This window comes from Platalea leucorodia (genome assembly GCF_965183815.1).
Source record: "Platalea leucorodia genome assembly, chromosome: 20".
NCBI lineage: Eukaryota > Metazoa > Chordata > Aves > Pelecaniformes > Threskiornithidae > Platalea > Platalea leucorodia.
Genome location: NC_138842.1, coordinates 6,016,510 through 6,031,857, shown reverse-complemented (window position 1 = coordinate 6,031,857; position 15,348 = coordinate 6,016,510). Strand labels below are relative to the sequence as shown.

The window sequence follows — 15,348 nt, the reverse complement described above, 5'->3', positions numbered from 1 at the left end:
CCATCTTTCTTTTCCATCCTCTCTCAGGTCAGTAATCCTATGCTCCGTCTGAACTGACCCACCAAGTGTGCAAAAAGGGAGAGGCTGGCGAATCAGACTGAAGTGCTATTGGACTTACAAACCTGTACTCTTTAATACTGAGCTTTCTTCATTTTTCTCCCCACATTTCCTTCTCAAAGCAAAGTATTGATGCTCCCAGCCTCTTAGCTGTAAGTCAAGAAACCCTTACAGGCTAAAGGCAGACAAATGGACATACACAGAGCTCACAGGGAATCCATAGGAAAACAACTCTTTCCAGTGTTTAAAAAAAAAAAGATCATCCATCACACCAGCACATAGGCACCAACTCAAAGCCTGGCTCAAAGATGCGCTGTTCCCAAGAACTGTTTCTGCCAGAGCTGAATTTATTACCGGCGCAGCGTGTAAACCGTACTCAGTCAGTCATGCAGCGCCGTGCTCAGCCCTGACACCTGCATCCCCTGTTGTGTTTCAGCCTCGTTGGTAACAAACCCTCTTTCCTGCCCTGGGCTACAGAAACATCACCTGGCTGAGACATTTGGCACCTGGTTACCCCACACTTCAGCTCTCAGCCTGTCTTCAGCATCACTATCACAGCAGGAGCAGGCTGCCCCAACAGAGACCAGGGTCCGCTCGTGTCTGTACACAGCGACAGAGCTCCTGCCAGAGGGAGCCTGATGCCCAGGAGCCCAGCAAGCGCTCAGACTCCAGCCCTGCTGTGAGCAACAGCAGAACAAAGGGATGAAATGACTTGCCCAAAAGCAGAGTGAAAACCTGCCTCCTGTCCCCAGCTCCATTTCACAAGGTTTGCTTCAGCTCAATTCTCCAGCCCTGCTACACAGAGATAGATAACCTAAACTGGGATCTCTTCTGCCTTGGGTGCCACAAGGGGCACCTTTGCCTCTAACACTTCCCTGGCAATGTTGTGAGGAACCCAGAGAGCCCCCTCGGAGTTTAAGTCAAACTGGCAGAACCGACAGAGGGAGAGAGCTGGGGACGAGAACTAGAAAAAAGGCAAGAAAAACAATCCTCTTCAGACTTCCACTGTGAACAGTTTGATCTGGGAAGTGAAATGAGAGAGAATATGCCTAGCTCCTTGCAAAGCCATTTTTGAGAGCCTCTTTCCTGATGACAAATGGCAGCTCGAAAGAAGAAAGGATCCATTCGATCTTTCTTTTTTAAAGCTACATGAGAGCTTATAGAAAAGCAAGAGAGGGAGAGAGAACCACATCAGGTTGCATCAATTACCATCTGACTCCCCAGACACCCCTCGTTCACTTTTCAGTCCCTTTAGTGTGTTCAACCAAAAGCTGAAACCCTGGAGGAGAAGGAATTGCTTCTGTTTAATGTCAGTTGCATGGGGATGAGTGCTCCAAAGGGGAGCTCCTGCTTACAGCTGGGGCTGATTCCAGGAGAAGGTTTTTTCACACGCAGACAAATTTTGTGGTGTTTGTGCCCCTTAAAGAAAGGGAAATACCGGGTTCTTTTCCAGCTCTGCTACCGAAGCACTGAGTGGTGCTGCACAAATTATTCACCTTGTCATATCTCAGCTGCTTCGCCTCACCAGGGCAGAATATTACTCCAGTGAAGTGAGAATAGGAAGTTATCCTGGGTATTGAGGCTGCACTGCGCTGGTAGCAAGCTCCATCCCAGCCCAGTGGAGAGGGGGTGTGTATGATCCTTACCCACTGCCCTTCCCTCCTGAGTCCGAACTGGAAGATGCTGGGGGAAGACCCAGCTGAAAGACGGGAGATAACCTCTGTCCCTTGCAGGGTGAGGTGGCTGTGTGTGCCTCAACTAAAACGCTAGTCCCAACTGTCAGCTGGGGCCATAGGCCATGTAAACTTCTGATAAAGCCTATCCACCCAGCACAAGTCGCTTGCCCTAGTTGCTTCAAACACTGCACTGCCTGCCTCAAAAGCACAGGCTGCCCTCGAGACAGGGCTGGCAGGGCAGCAAGCCTTGTTTTGGATCCGACAAGCTCAGCTTCAGAGGATGGCCAGCACAGGACGGGGTGAGCCAGAAATGCCAAGGCTGAAGACAGCAGCTTCCCTGGTTTGCAAATAAAGAAATGAGTTCCAGTCCCCATGCAGTGAAGGCCTCCTGGCAGAGCTGTGCCAGGGAACCGGAATCAGCTCTGAGCATTCTGCAGGAGCACAGCTCCAGCAGCTGCAAGTGTCCAACTCTCCCCTCACATGCACAGGTTTTACCTTGGAGTGACACCACTGACAGTAATGGGACTGGGCCCTAACTGAGCAGAGGGCGGCTGAGGTTTCTACAGAGACTCCTTGGCCCTGTTCGAAGATCATATGTGCTGCCGAAAGCAGAAGCACTGTAGGCACTTACAGCTTCCATTCATAGGTGTGAGCTGGGGGGTTGGCATCAGATTTGCATATCAGCTTCACATCCTTCCGGTTGAGAAACCAGTTGCCATCAAAGCCCTCAATAGTGACTTCTGGCTCATCTGCAGGGGGACGAAAAAGATAGAAAAGCAGGATGGAAAAGGAGGGGAAAGAGTTATGGAAAGGGAAGGGGGAGAAAATGCAATGGGAAGAGATGAGGGGGCAGGGGTGGGAGAAGGAGAGATTGCAAGGTGGGAAAGATGATGGGACAAGGAATGTGAGAGAGGGTGAAGAAGGAGAGAGAGAAGGGGAGGAACAAAGGGACGTGGCAGAGGCAGAGAGAGAAAGAAGGTGTGGAAAAGAGAAAGTATATGATTATTCCAAGGGATCACTTCAGTTTTCACACTCCAGAAAAAGAGAGCAGCCCCCTACTTCAGCCCCTCCACCAGACCAACATCTTCCCTTCAGAAAAATCCTCTTTTGCCAGACTTTATCACCGACCCCAGGGACTGACCGCAGCGCACTGCTCTCCAGCCCTGCCCATGCTCACTTACACTGCACGTTGAGGGTCATGCTGTCGGTGAAGCGGTCCAGCTGGTAATTGACCACGCACATGAGCTGCTGCCGGTGGGCCTCCCGGCTCGGCACCAGCCGGTACCGGCTGATCACTGTGATGGTGCCATTGCTATTCCGGATCTCCTGAAACTCCGCTTCCCCTTTGAGCTTGGTGTCCCAGGTGACAGTGCTGGGGGGCTTCCCATTAGAGGAGGTGCAGGTAGCTACCAGGATCTTTTCTGTCCTGCCAGACTTAGCAATAAGTGGCCGCTTGGTGCCCTCCATCCGATTTGTGGGCTTGGCTGCAAGGAAATGCAAAAAAGGAGGAGGAGAAGAAAAGAGTAAAAAGGGGTGGTTAGAATATGCAATGCTACCTTCTCTGCTACAACCCAAGACACATCTAGCACCACTGAGCCTGTGACAGACCTTGCGGTGAATCCAGAGCTGCTGCAAATTGCCAGCAACCTGCTCTGGGTAAAGAATGGTGGAGGTGCCCTAGATGCACAGATACATGACGAAAAGTCAATCCTTTCCTGCCATAGGTTTTCAGCCCTATGTTAGCATGAGAAAGCAAATTGGAGAGCAAATGAATCATGTAGACCTTGGGAGGGGTCTATTCACTCACAAGCCTAAGCTCCATGGACAAGCTCTACTTGTGCTTAGGATCTCTCTGTTGTCTTTTCTCTCTGTTCACTTGACAGCCACCAGCTCATTAAAACTCACCACTCCCTTAGGGAACAGGTCACTGTTATTGCACCTGCATTAAGAGACAGGGGAATTGAGGCCTGGAAAGAGGAAGGGGCGTTCCTGTGATAGCTGAGTGAATCACCTACCCTGGGTTCCCTGCTCTTCACCTGTTTACAGTCAACTTGAAAGATCATCATAGGTAAAATTTACACCCAAGATTCACCTTCACCCTGAGCTCCCAGGACATGAGTCTCAGGTTCCTCCAGATCTGTTTAACTGGAGGCAATGGTTCACACTACAAAGCTTGTCCAGTATCTTACCCAGCACAGTGAGGTTCAGTTGACTTTCCCGGTTGCCAGTTGGGAAGGTAGCAAACTCACAGATGTAAACTCCCTCATCCTCCAGCTCTAGCCGAGAGAGCTGAATGGTGCCATCTTTGAAGGAAGGATTCCGGAAAGTCACCCGCTCTTTGTAGGGAGAGAGGATGGAGACCCCCATGGCAGGGTTGTAGATGGCCACATTCTGCTTGGAGCCGTTGGTGGCTTTCTGCCATGTGACCTGCGTGATCTTCACATTGGGGAGCGGATTGGTGAAGCTGCAGTGCAGGACCACATCTGTCCCGATAAACCCCGAGACTGTGTCATTGACTAAGACAGTCTGAGCTTGCAGCCCTGCAATAAAATGGAAAGACATGAATATACGTGTACTTCTCAGAAAGAGAGAAAAAGAAACGGTTCTTGGATATCAGGCCCATGAATTCCTTTATTTATTCCATTTGCTGCTTCTTGGCATGGCTGATACAAGAACAGTCTATGGCTACGGGCACTCAGTACCTTCTGCAACTACCTGCATCCACCTGCAGCTCCTGCAGCTTCATTCCTGTTCATAAACACCTTCCTTCCCACAACTGGTGTTCACACTTCACTACGACCAGCCCTAATGCTCTGCAGCCAACCTAGGGCTCGTGATCACCAAAAGGAACAAGGCTGGATCAGTAATATTTTCCTTCCTTTTGTCTTCAACTTTGGATGACACTAAATCAGTTACGGTAAATATATAGAGCATGCGTATCTGGAGGCATACGAAAGCACTGATGTTTATCAGCATTGCATATCCTAACATATGATAACACACACTCAGACATCCATTTAATCCTATTGGAAATGCATCAGTAATTAAATGAGCTGCAAAGACTCAGACCTGATTTCAGAGTAGCGATAGTTCCCGTATAAGAATAGATCTACAGCAGTGCCTATACACCTTGCATGATCTAGATCATTTCTGTGGCCTTTTAACCCCAGAAGTGGCTGCATCTAGGAACCTTCCATCTTGATTCTACGGAGTAAAGATGAAAGTTGTTTGGGAAAAGTGGTGGCTGGTGTTCATGACTGCTATTCTGTCTCAGCTGATTCCTCCCCGAACAGCTGGAGAAAAATGTCTCCCACCGGACTGACCCTGAAATTCATCTTTGGCTGCCACTGTGTCTTTCCCTAATCTGTATGTTTAGAGATAATGCTCTGATAATTATACAGACAGTATTTATATGATAAATACAACAGAGAAGCAAGGTGGTAAGAACAAGAAAAGTGGGTTTTGCTCACTGCTTCTGGCAGAATCTGAAATTGGATGTATTCTGGGAGACTAGAGTAAACGAAAGAAAGGGGTAATAAAAAAAGAAAGATGTAGAAAGAGTGAGGAACATGAAAGGGTAATGAAAGAGAGAGAGGCTGGGGAAAGAAAAAAGTGCATAGCAAGAGAAACGGGACAGCATCTTCTAACTGAGGGGACAGAGCATTTCTGAAATGTCACCCCTACCCTGTTCTTCCAGGGGACGAATGGCCAAAATGAACTCCTCGGTCTTAGCCCCACAGACCCCTGGCAGATGTGCCCTGTGACTTCTACACGTGAACCTGAGCAAGAGCCTCCTTCCTGCAGTTTCACACACGCAAGTGCAGGCATACAAAAGCCTTCTCACCCACAAACACCGCCGTTACCGTTCTCTCGGCATGCTCCCATGTTGCCCCCTCACTCCATGCCTGCTGTACTCAGCTTGATCTCGGTCCCCACATCTCATCTAAGCCTCTTCTTTCTCCTCTTCTCCTTTCCTCCTGGCCAAGCCTGTGACCCTGAGGACAAGCCTCAACAATCCAGCCCGGCCACGAGACGCCATCAGCTGACCACAGTCATCAGCAGTTAAGACTGAAACTCAGTCTCTAGAGCTTTGTGTGAACTTGCCCCCTTCCCTGAGTCAAGCGCTGGTTTGCCCCACACCCTAGCATTGCGGCTGGGTGCTGAGGAATGTTTTTCAGTGCTGCTTACAGCCACCGCAAAGCACTGGTGCCCTCATGTGCCTGCATGCATGAAGCCATCGAGTCCTTAGAGGCTGTCAGTTGAGCTCACAGGTTGCCCGTTTCCCCTCCCAGTGTAGCCAGGGCCATTTTTAACATGCATGTCCCTCCAGAAACCACAGGGAAGGGATGTTCCTGCTCTGATAAAAGTCAGAGCTGGACCATGTTTCTCCATGCCAACCAGAAGCACTGGCCTATTGGAAAAGGATGTCCAGGCAGTAAGACACAGTGAAAGACTCTTCTGACACCAGTCTGGCCTGTGCCCTGTGGGACCCTGTGGCCCACAAGGGCCCTCCTGATGAAATGCAGGCACCGGGTGCAGAGTAGGGCTGGGTTTAGATAATGCTATGCTGGGATTTGAGGAAAGAACGGGTGGATGGGGAGGGTGAAAATGTCTCCAACATGCTTTGCAGCATATGCTGCTCCTTCTGCCCCGGAGGTGAGAGAGCCTCTTGCAGAATTGCCCAGACCTGCAGAGGTGAGCAACAGCTTTGCCAAGCAGTCAGGCTCTGAAGTCTTTAGAGCCTCGCAAAGCGTGTGGGAGCTTGCCGGAGAGCAAAAGCAATCACGTAGCAAGGCCCTGGGAACAACCTGCCGCCCATCTCACGGCTGCCTGGCTGTAGGTGTGCTCAGCACTCCCTCTTTCTCCCAAGGCTGGAGGAGAGCGGATTCATCAGCACCGGTCCCCACCTCTTTCATGAAGGGCCCATGCCCCCGAGCAGAGCCTGCCCGGGGCTGGGGCGATGGCACAGCTGGCTCCGCTCCCACACAAGCTCCCTGACCCCCCACAGGCCTCAGCGGTTCCCTTTGAACCAGGGTTTCGACATCCCAATACAAGAGGCCCTGTTCGCGACAGCAGGAAATCGTGGCCAGAAAAGTGAGAGATGAGCCGAACCCCAGAGGGGAGAGGATGGAAAGTCACTGGCTTCTCCTCGGAGTCACCCTTGCAGGGCAGCTGGGAGGACAGCCTGGTCTCTCCCTAGCGGGGCGTGCGGACGAGCACTGCACGCAGAAAGCTATGCCAGTCTGAAGGCCACCACTGCCCAAGGATGGGCACCTAAGACGTGCCCCTTAAATAAAGACATTGTCAGCCAACCTGGCACAGAATGTGATGTGTATCACAAGAGAGAGATCAAACCAATCCCTCACTTCATCATTACTATGCCCTTTCCTTATGCTATGATTTCCCTGCAAATTAATGAATGACCCTTTTAAAAATCAAGGGATTTTTCTTGACCTTGAGTGGTAGTAACAATTCCCAGTTCTACCCTCTCCCTTCTACCCTACCCGTGCCATGGGATCCATGCATCAGTGCAGACTGTACTGGGACACAAATTGGAGAAAAAGCAGACTTTGGTGCTGACAAACCTGACCCTGAACCAGACCCCAGAATGGTCCTGCAGAACCCTCCTCTGCCCAGGTGTAAAGAGTCAGACTTTCGGCTAGGCAAAAAGCCGGTGCCAGCTGAGGACTGCTTGCCAACAACAAAATGCTGCCAAAGCTGGGATTCAGGCCCCTACATGTAGCAGCTTTAACAAAAACACATTCCAAACTTTCTAGAGGCTTCAGGGGAAAAGGGAAAAAAAGAAACAGCAGAAGAAATAACAAAACAAAACAAACAAAAAATACCCCAAAAAACCCCAAACACTGTGCGGAAATCGTGTTTCCTTTCCAGGTGACTGAATAACTCATGGCTCTTTTGCAAGACAGGGTAAACTCTTTATGTTCCGCTCCTCCAAGCCTCTCATCAGGGAAATAACGCACCCATTGCTCTGCTCCGTACTACGGCAATAACACCCACGCCTCAACAGCACTGATGAGGAAGGGGAACAGATGGAGTAAAGGGGTTTTGCAAGTTGCTGGATCAACTTCCCATGATCCCCATCCTAAATCAGAAGCCAGAGGGCAAACTAGCTGCCGTCATGCTCTGGGGAGCATTTGTTTGCAAGGTAACCGAGCTGGGATGGCGGGTCTTCCCTCGCCCCGTTACACACTCAATAATTCATCAGGGCAAATGCATAGATAATTGATGGCAATAAGCGTTCGAGGCTGGGAGAGGAGGAGAAAAGAAAATCACTAATCAGCCTCTGGAGAGGCTTGAACATATTAAGCAGGATGTGTGTGTGCATGTGCCATGCTGGGGTTCGCCTTGCTTTTTCTTTGCTGAATGATGTGTGTGGTCGGTATGGCAGAGAAAAGGCTTGGGATACATCCTGCCATTTGCGGTTCCTATGCCAGATCTCCCAGTGCCCACCGATCCGCTCTGACACCTCCCAGGAGGCAGCCAGCACACAAGGAAGGATTAGCTGTATAGGTTGAAGCTTGCCGAGTCGCGTTTTACTCATTAGTTTTTTGGTGTTATTTTTTGTTAAGGACCAAAAGCAGTAAAAAAGGCCCAGCTGAGTGCCAAAGATGTGTTGGTGCCAAGACCTCATTAGTGGAGACCTCTGAGATCCTACTCCTCCACCTTGGCCTCTGAAGTGGTTTGTGTTGATGCCTTTCCCCACGATCCCAAACCCAGATATTTACTAGGTCATGCAAGGCCTTGGGGGCACTGTGCAGAACTCGGGGTGCCCTGCGGCACAGGCAGCGGGCTGGGAAGGAAGGTCTGGACTCCCTGGGTGTGAGGGGCACTGGGGAGGGAGCAGACTGAAGTGGCAGCTGGTGGCTCTTGAACCTGAAAACCCTTTCTCCTAAAAGCCCGAGAGGTGCTGTTACATTGAGGCTCCCACACTTGCAAATCTGGTTCTTGCTCCCCCATATAGAAAGCTCGGGAAATGATCTCCAGGCACTAGTGAGCTCTGTCACAACAGCCAGCCTCCAATCAATGCCTCTTTGTTAAGAACCATGTGAACTCCACACTGCTTTGCACAACCTTGCCTCTGCTGAGCCTCTCACCAATTTCTCTCCCTCCTGTTCCCTGATACTCATCTCACCCCAAGGGCATTGAAACAGCCCTTGGCAGAAGTGTGATGAGCCACCCTTTGGTGTGGCAACATCATGGCTGATGCAAATGTCAGAGGAATCAGTCCTAAGAGGCTTTGCATCACTTAGAACTAAACTGAAAGGTCACAGTAGCCAGACCTTACAAAAGGACAAAACAAAGCATCACGCTTCAACCTACAAAAGACCCTACACAAAGCACCTGATTTTGAGACAGCTCCTTGCACCTCACCTTGACTATGGGCAATGATGTCCTGTACATGGTCCCATTTGCCTCACAGACACTTCAAACAGATCTCCAAGAACTTTCCATAAAAATGGAATGGAGCAGGAGCTCAAAACTTTCCAGCTGATGGCACTTACAAATTTTTCTCCTGGTATTTCTGAATTCATCTTTCAAGTCTTCCCTATTTTTAAGTGGAAATCAAGGTCTGAAATGCAACCCTTATGGGGCAGAACACAACCAGCCTCCAACAGCCCAAAGGAACGCCACGGGTGTGTTAGGCAGGGTGGGAAATGGGAAAGAAGATCCTAAATCCCAGCAGGGGAATTTCAGGTGGCAAGAAGCAAAGGTTTGAGCTGGCACTTGGCCAAGACGTTGGGGTTAATACCTTTCCTCTTGCCAGAGAGACTTTGTATTGATTGCCAGGCATTCAAATCAGTGCTCTTGCTGCTCTTCCAAAAGAGCACAGTGCCTGCCTCACTCCGTGTAGTCAATGGCTTGCAGCCGACCGCAAGGAAGGAGTGGTCTCCCGTGACTCACCAACATGCACTTCCTGCAGCAGCAGACTTTCACTGGAGGTCTCTGTGTCATGCATTGATTCAGTCCTGCCCCACTTAAATGCGGAGCCTGAACACCAAAGGGATTAGAAGAGGAAGACTGAGTTTCCAACACAAAGGAAGGGGGCCTTAGAAGGAAGATGAGAGAGTAAGAGATGTGGCAAGCTTATAGCTCCAGGTGACATGGCCGCACATGAAAGTGAAAGGCCTGAGATAACATTGTGATCAGAGTCGGGGCACACCAAGAGAAACGGCAAGCCCAAGCATCCCTTCCCCCAGCTGAGAGCTGGGAGCTTTATGGGAGCTGATGGGGAAACGGCAGCGTGTACAATGGCCCATCTGATTCTCATCCAAATCCCTCTCAAAAAAGAAAGAACGGGCTTCGCTTTGGCTTCCAAATGGGAAACACAGGGCCTTTTACTCTAGGTCACTGGTTCATATCCAGAACCAGCACATAGCAGCAACAGCAGAGATGCTATTATCTGAGGACCAGTCAATGGCTTGTATTGAGTGAGGTCTCTAGCCAGCCCTTCATTGGCTGCCTCCTGGGACAGGACAGTGGAGATGCCTTTGGGATAAAGCAGGGTTGCCTTCTCCTGCCTATGTAGTATTTCCTCTTCAGATAAATAGAGCACAAAGCAGCCTCAGGATCCACTTGAATGAAAGATCTTTCCCAAAGGGCCTGATCCATTGATGCTCCGCTTGTTCTCTGCTAAGGTTTGGGAAGTCTATTCATTGAGCCACCACTGGCATTCACACAAAGGCCCTAAACAAGACCAAGGCCATGTTTGTCCTAGGTGTTCTTCATAGAAGTAGATGAAAGAAAGGCAGACGCCAGGGTGAGACCAGCCACAGATCAAAAAGACAGCAAAAAGCAGAGATGAACACCAGACTAGACCACTAGTTCTTGCTGTCTGTGCTTCAACCGTGCAAACAGCCTCCGTTGCGGCCAGCCTTTTAGTTCTCTAGGAAAAGGGCTGCAAACCAGAGGAGTGGGAAGGGAACAACCATGCCTGCCTTTGCTCCCGGCTTTCGCTCTTTGCTGTACCTTCCCTGGCTTTCACACAGCTGCTTTGCTTCACCCCCCAAGTCAAGGGGAGGGGAACATGCCCCATGGCAAAAGCAGGAAGGCTGGCAGAGCAGGGCTGCTGCTGAAAGAGCTGACACAGCACTGGGAAAGGCCTTCCTGCAATAAAGCTATGAAACCCCGTGCTCAGCAACAAAGCACAAAGGCTCCTCAGTCACCGCGGAGGAGCCAGCTCCTGTTGCCCGCCCCGCCCCGCAAGCATGTCAGCTAATCCTCTGGCAAGGGCTGGCAGTTCCCACACACCTGAGCAGCGAACCAGGCTGCCCCTTGCCTCTACCTGACGTGCACCAGTGCTCGGGACTTGGCCCACTTTCCTGTCCATGCAGCCTGTCCCTCCAGGCCTTTTGGACTAGACTTCACTCCAGCTCCTTCCTCAGCTCTTTTCCCACTGTGCGCTCTTGCTCATATCTGTCCAGTGCCTGGGTTCAGAAGACTCTCATCTCCTTTCCCCTGTGGCCTTGTGCAAGTTATTACAGCTAAGTCACATCTCCCTTCTGCCCTTGCTAGCCATCTCCATAACCCGGGAGAGGATTGCCTCTCAACCTGGTCTATAATGCTGTTTTCTTTGACCTGCCCTCCCTCCATTTTAGCCTTACAATTTTTCTCACCCCTCTTGTGTCTCTCCAACATCATCACGACACCCCAGGCCACTCTCTTGCCTCCTCTCATCCCTAGCCACTAGTTCCTCTGGAGGGGCACCGGTGACGATGTCCAGGATCATAATTCTGCACTAGGAAAAGCAGGCAGCCGGCCAGGCAAAGACAAGGGTGGACAAAGAACAAAAAATCAAAGACCCTTCTCTCAAGAGTCATCTTGTTGCCTGCCAGCAAGGAAAAAGCCAAGGTCTTCTTGCTTACCAACTCTGATCTGTAAATAAGAGGGAAGACTGAGAAAGGGGACCACATTCAGAGCCAATGCTTATTTGGTGGTTGGGTGGGGAAGCAAGGGCAGAAAAGAACAGTACAGCTGGAAAATCAAGTGTGGAGGAGGGGAAAGAAGCTGAAGCATTGAGCAGGGGGAAGCTAATTAAGCCGAGACTGTCCTGAGACCTTATCTTGATGGGCTGAGTCCCCAAATGTACATGAGTATTTTCTCTGCCCTGCCTCCTTCCTGGACTTCCGCGTTGCCTTGGATGTTGTTCAAGGAGCCCTGGTCCAAGGCTAAATATTCTCACTATTAGAGCTCTCCAGGTGCTAAGGAGGAGGGATTTAATGAAGAGCTGTGAAGAGGGGATCAAGATAGTAACCCATAGAGAGTCTCATTTCCGAAATGAAGGAACTTGAGACTGAAGAGATTCAATAAAAACAAAAATAAACTTGATGGCACAGAAAGAGAGAACATCGGATCTTTCCTTCCCTCCCTGGGCTGACAGCTCAGAGCTGGAGCAAGAAACCGGGAGCTCTCAGGGCTCGGCCAGGTGATGACTCACGCGCCTCCACAATGGGAACGCGACAAAGCCGAAACTCTGCTGACTCAGGCGTGACTTCAGCGCCAGGGTTAATAGCTGAAATAGCCTCATCTGACTGCCCCCACCAGCCACTGCCACCCTCCGACTCTCTCTGTCCTCGCTCAAATCCAGCCTCTTTTATCAGAGGGGTAGATGCCAGGTCATGGGAAATTACCAAAGGACACAAACTCTCTGGTCTTCTGTCCAAGACGTGGTGAAAAATACACCCCTGCCAAACCATGCTGGTATTGGCCAGGCCTGCAATTCTTGTGAAGCAGATCAAAACTCCTACTTTCCTATAGTCTAAATGCATGCTAACCAGTCAGCTTTCTGACTGTGGTCTTGCTTTCCTCTTGTCTTTCTTCCCATTATCCTTTTAGTATATAACATATTACTGATATTTCACCATCTCTTTAAGTTAAAAAAACATGTTTTCTACTATTGCAAGTGGGAATGCCATGCTCCGTTCTACTATAATTTGTTCGAAGATAGAAACAACATTTTTTTTTTGTGACCAGAAAAATGCGATATATGTTCTGGCGGCTCACGACCCGTCAGAGCTGACAATTAGGAAAAATCTTTGCAAACAACATGAACGCAAACACGGCACCCATGGCAATGGACAGACACCCTTTGCCAGCTGACTGCCTGTGATCTCTCTCGTAATGTGTTTTATCTTGCCCTAGAGATATTTCTGCAGGGAAGTGGAAGAGACTCAAGACTTCCCAACTTTGTCTGGGTTGTTTAAGGATTCCTGCCCATGAACAACAGGCCGTAAAGAACAGTGTGTACATATAAACCAAAATGCAGTGCCCCGCCTGATTTCCAGCCTGCTGCTGCTCAGCCTTCTTATCATCGAGTCCCTGTGCTGGGAACTAATTTTACAAATTTCACCTCTTCCCGGATTTATCAGCTCCACAGTCCAGAGTGACAGACACCACGCTTCAGTCCTACCTGGGCCCCATCTGTAGGAATAAGTCTGCATATTTATGGAAAGCTTTGCATCTTCAAAAGGCTTTTCAAACAGTAACTAATTAATCCTCCAACACCCTGAGAGGCAGGAAAGTATTATTACCCCTGCTTTCAGGGATGGGGAAATCAGAGGTGCTGAATGACAAAGAGATGTGCCCAAGGCCACCCAGGCAATCACTGGCAATCTCACTTGAATGGCTTGGTTTAGATGTGGGTATCTGCATATTATGGTGACAATTCTCACCTAAGGAAGCAGATACCGAGGCATTTGTGGTAAGGCCTCACAGCCCCACCCATCACTCATGCAAATAGAAAAGGTCACCCTCATTTTTATGGCTGAGGAAACCGAGGCACAGGTTGATGAAGTGGAAAACCTATTCTATTGACAGAGCCTGGAAGCAAACCTAAACATTATCCACGTCAACAGCTAGATAAAGGTTCCCAAAATGTGGCTCACATTTTTCTCAACAACGAGCAAACTGGCTGCAACCAAATCTACGACATTTTGTGTTAAGGACATGCCAGAAATGATGAGAGACATTGAGGCTGACAGCGAGTGTCCCACTCAACCTCCGTGCAAAGCCAGCTCCCCAATTCCAGTCCCCACCGCCCCGAGGAGCTGACGTGCACTCCAGGTTTGCCTCATCTCTCTCGCTTGCCAGATCAGCGGCTGCTGCGATCCTTCTAGCCCAGGTGTAGATCTGTCATGGCCCACTACAGCTCAGCAGGAATGCCACCTCAGCGAGGAGAGAAATCTGAACAGGGCAGATTTGGGTGCATGGGAGCCCCTTTGACTCCAGACCTCACAGCAGCTGGTGGGGTTGAGCAGAGGGCGGCTGGCAGAGAGACTGACTCCGTGCTGGATGGAGATGCAGCTCTCCTATCTATTAAGGTCACAGCCGCCATCCAGGCTGTCTCGGGAATGACTGCTAAGCTTCAAAACGGCTGGGCAGGTAGGGGCTTAGAGGAGCCTGCTGAGCTTGTAAGACTCAGGACTGTAAACAAGTGACAAGACCACCCATTAAAGGCAGCCTGTGCTGGCCCCAATCATCAGCATCTGAAGGGGGGGAGGAAGGCAATGAGTGAGGGTCAGAGCCTGGCGGGGAGGCCTCCCACAGGGGGTCACGCTCCCTGCCTCGTCCTGCCTGGTACACAGCTCTGGGATGCATGGGGCGGTGGCTTTGCTTTTCTGGGGATGGTAAGGGAGAACAACACGGTTATATCCACTCTTACCTGCCCAGAAAGGTGAGGGCACTCAGCAAGGGCTCACTGCACTGTAAAGACAGACAGCATTTAGCCCAGAGCAGAGGGCAAGTCAGGAGGAGCAGGAAATCAAAGGGACTTCTGCAGAAAGAAGACGATTTGTCCTGCAGAGAGGAGTTTACAAAATCGGGACCGTATCACATTTCCCTTTGGACATGTCTCGGTGGCAGCAAGGCTTGCTCTTTCTGGTGGGCCAGACAGAGGCAACTGGGGACTTAGACTTATGAGTTGTATATACTTAGTGATTGTAGCACAATGGGGGAGGCAAGCAAACTTCCAGAAAGAGAAACTAAGGGCTTCTCCATGCCTTATTATCCCCTCCTCCAACAAGGTGGCTTTGTGCTTCCAGGCAGCCCCAGGGAGGAGCTGGGTTGTGATATAACTCTCAGGGGAATTCGATGACAAATGTCACTCCGGAGGTGGAATGACATGCTGTGCTGAGTGACTCATCAGGCCTCTTATGCCCAGGTACAAAGATGTCCCATCATACACATCCTGGGAGGCATTTCAGCTATGCATCCCCCAGAGTCTGATGGATGCTTCAGTGAGTATCTACACTGGGTTGCTGCTGTTTGGGCTGGATTTTGGGGCCTCTCTCAGCATGTTTCACTTTTTTCCCTGATCTGGGGATGCCTGAGCAGGAAGGCTGGGATACCAACAACTGTGACAGGAGCTGCGGGTAGCTACACGGCCTGAAACCCTATGGCAGGCTTGAATCACATAGTAGCTCTAAACCTAACTGTTCCTGAAGTATAGATTCATGAGAGACAAGCCAGAACCAAAAAGCAATTGGTTCCCCATAAAGATCTATTAACAGTCAAGAGGATGGAGCAAGCCGAGAGTCAACATCCCATTTCCAGCATCATGCTGGAGAAACTAGGCCCAGAGACTCAGGGTTAAATAGCT

General features: G+C 50.2%; 1 protein-coding gene across 1 annotated transcript in view; it reads right to left on the bottom strand.

Annotated features, from left to right (window-relative positions):
* Positions 1-15,348, bottom strand: part of NECTIN1 (nectin cell adhesion molecule 1) — a gene marked incomplete at both ends in the record, with an annotated part of 102,931 nt that overhangs the window by 50,910 nt on the left and 36,673 nt on the right. Inside the window, 3 exons of the mRNA XM_082330495.1 lie at positions 2,365-2,482; positions 2,915-3,217; positions 3,923-4,273. Coding sequence (XP_082186621.1) covers positions 2,365-2,482; positions 2,915-3,217; positions 3,923-4,273 — 772 coding nt within the window. The remainder of the gene's footprint in view (positions 1-2,364; positions 2,483-2,914; positions 3,218-3,922; positions 4,274-15,348) is intronic.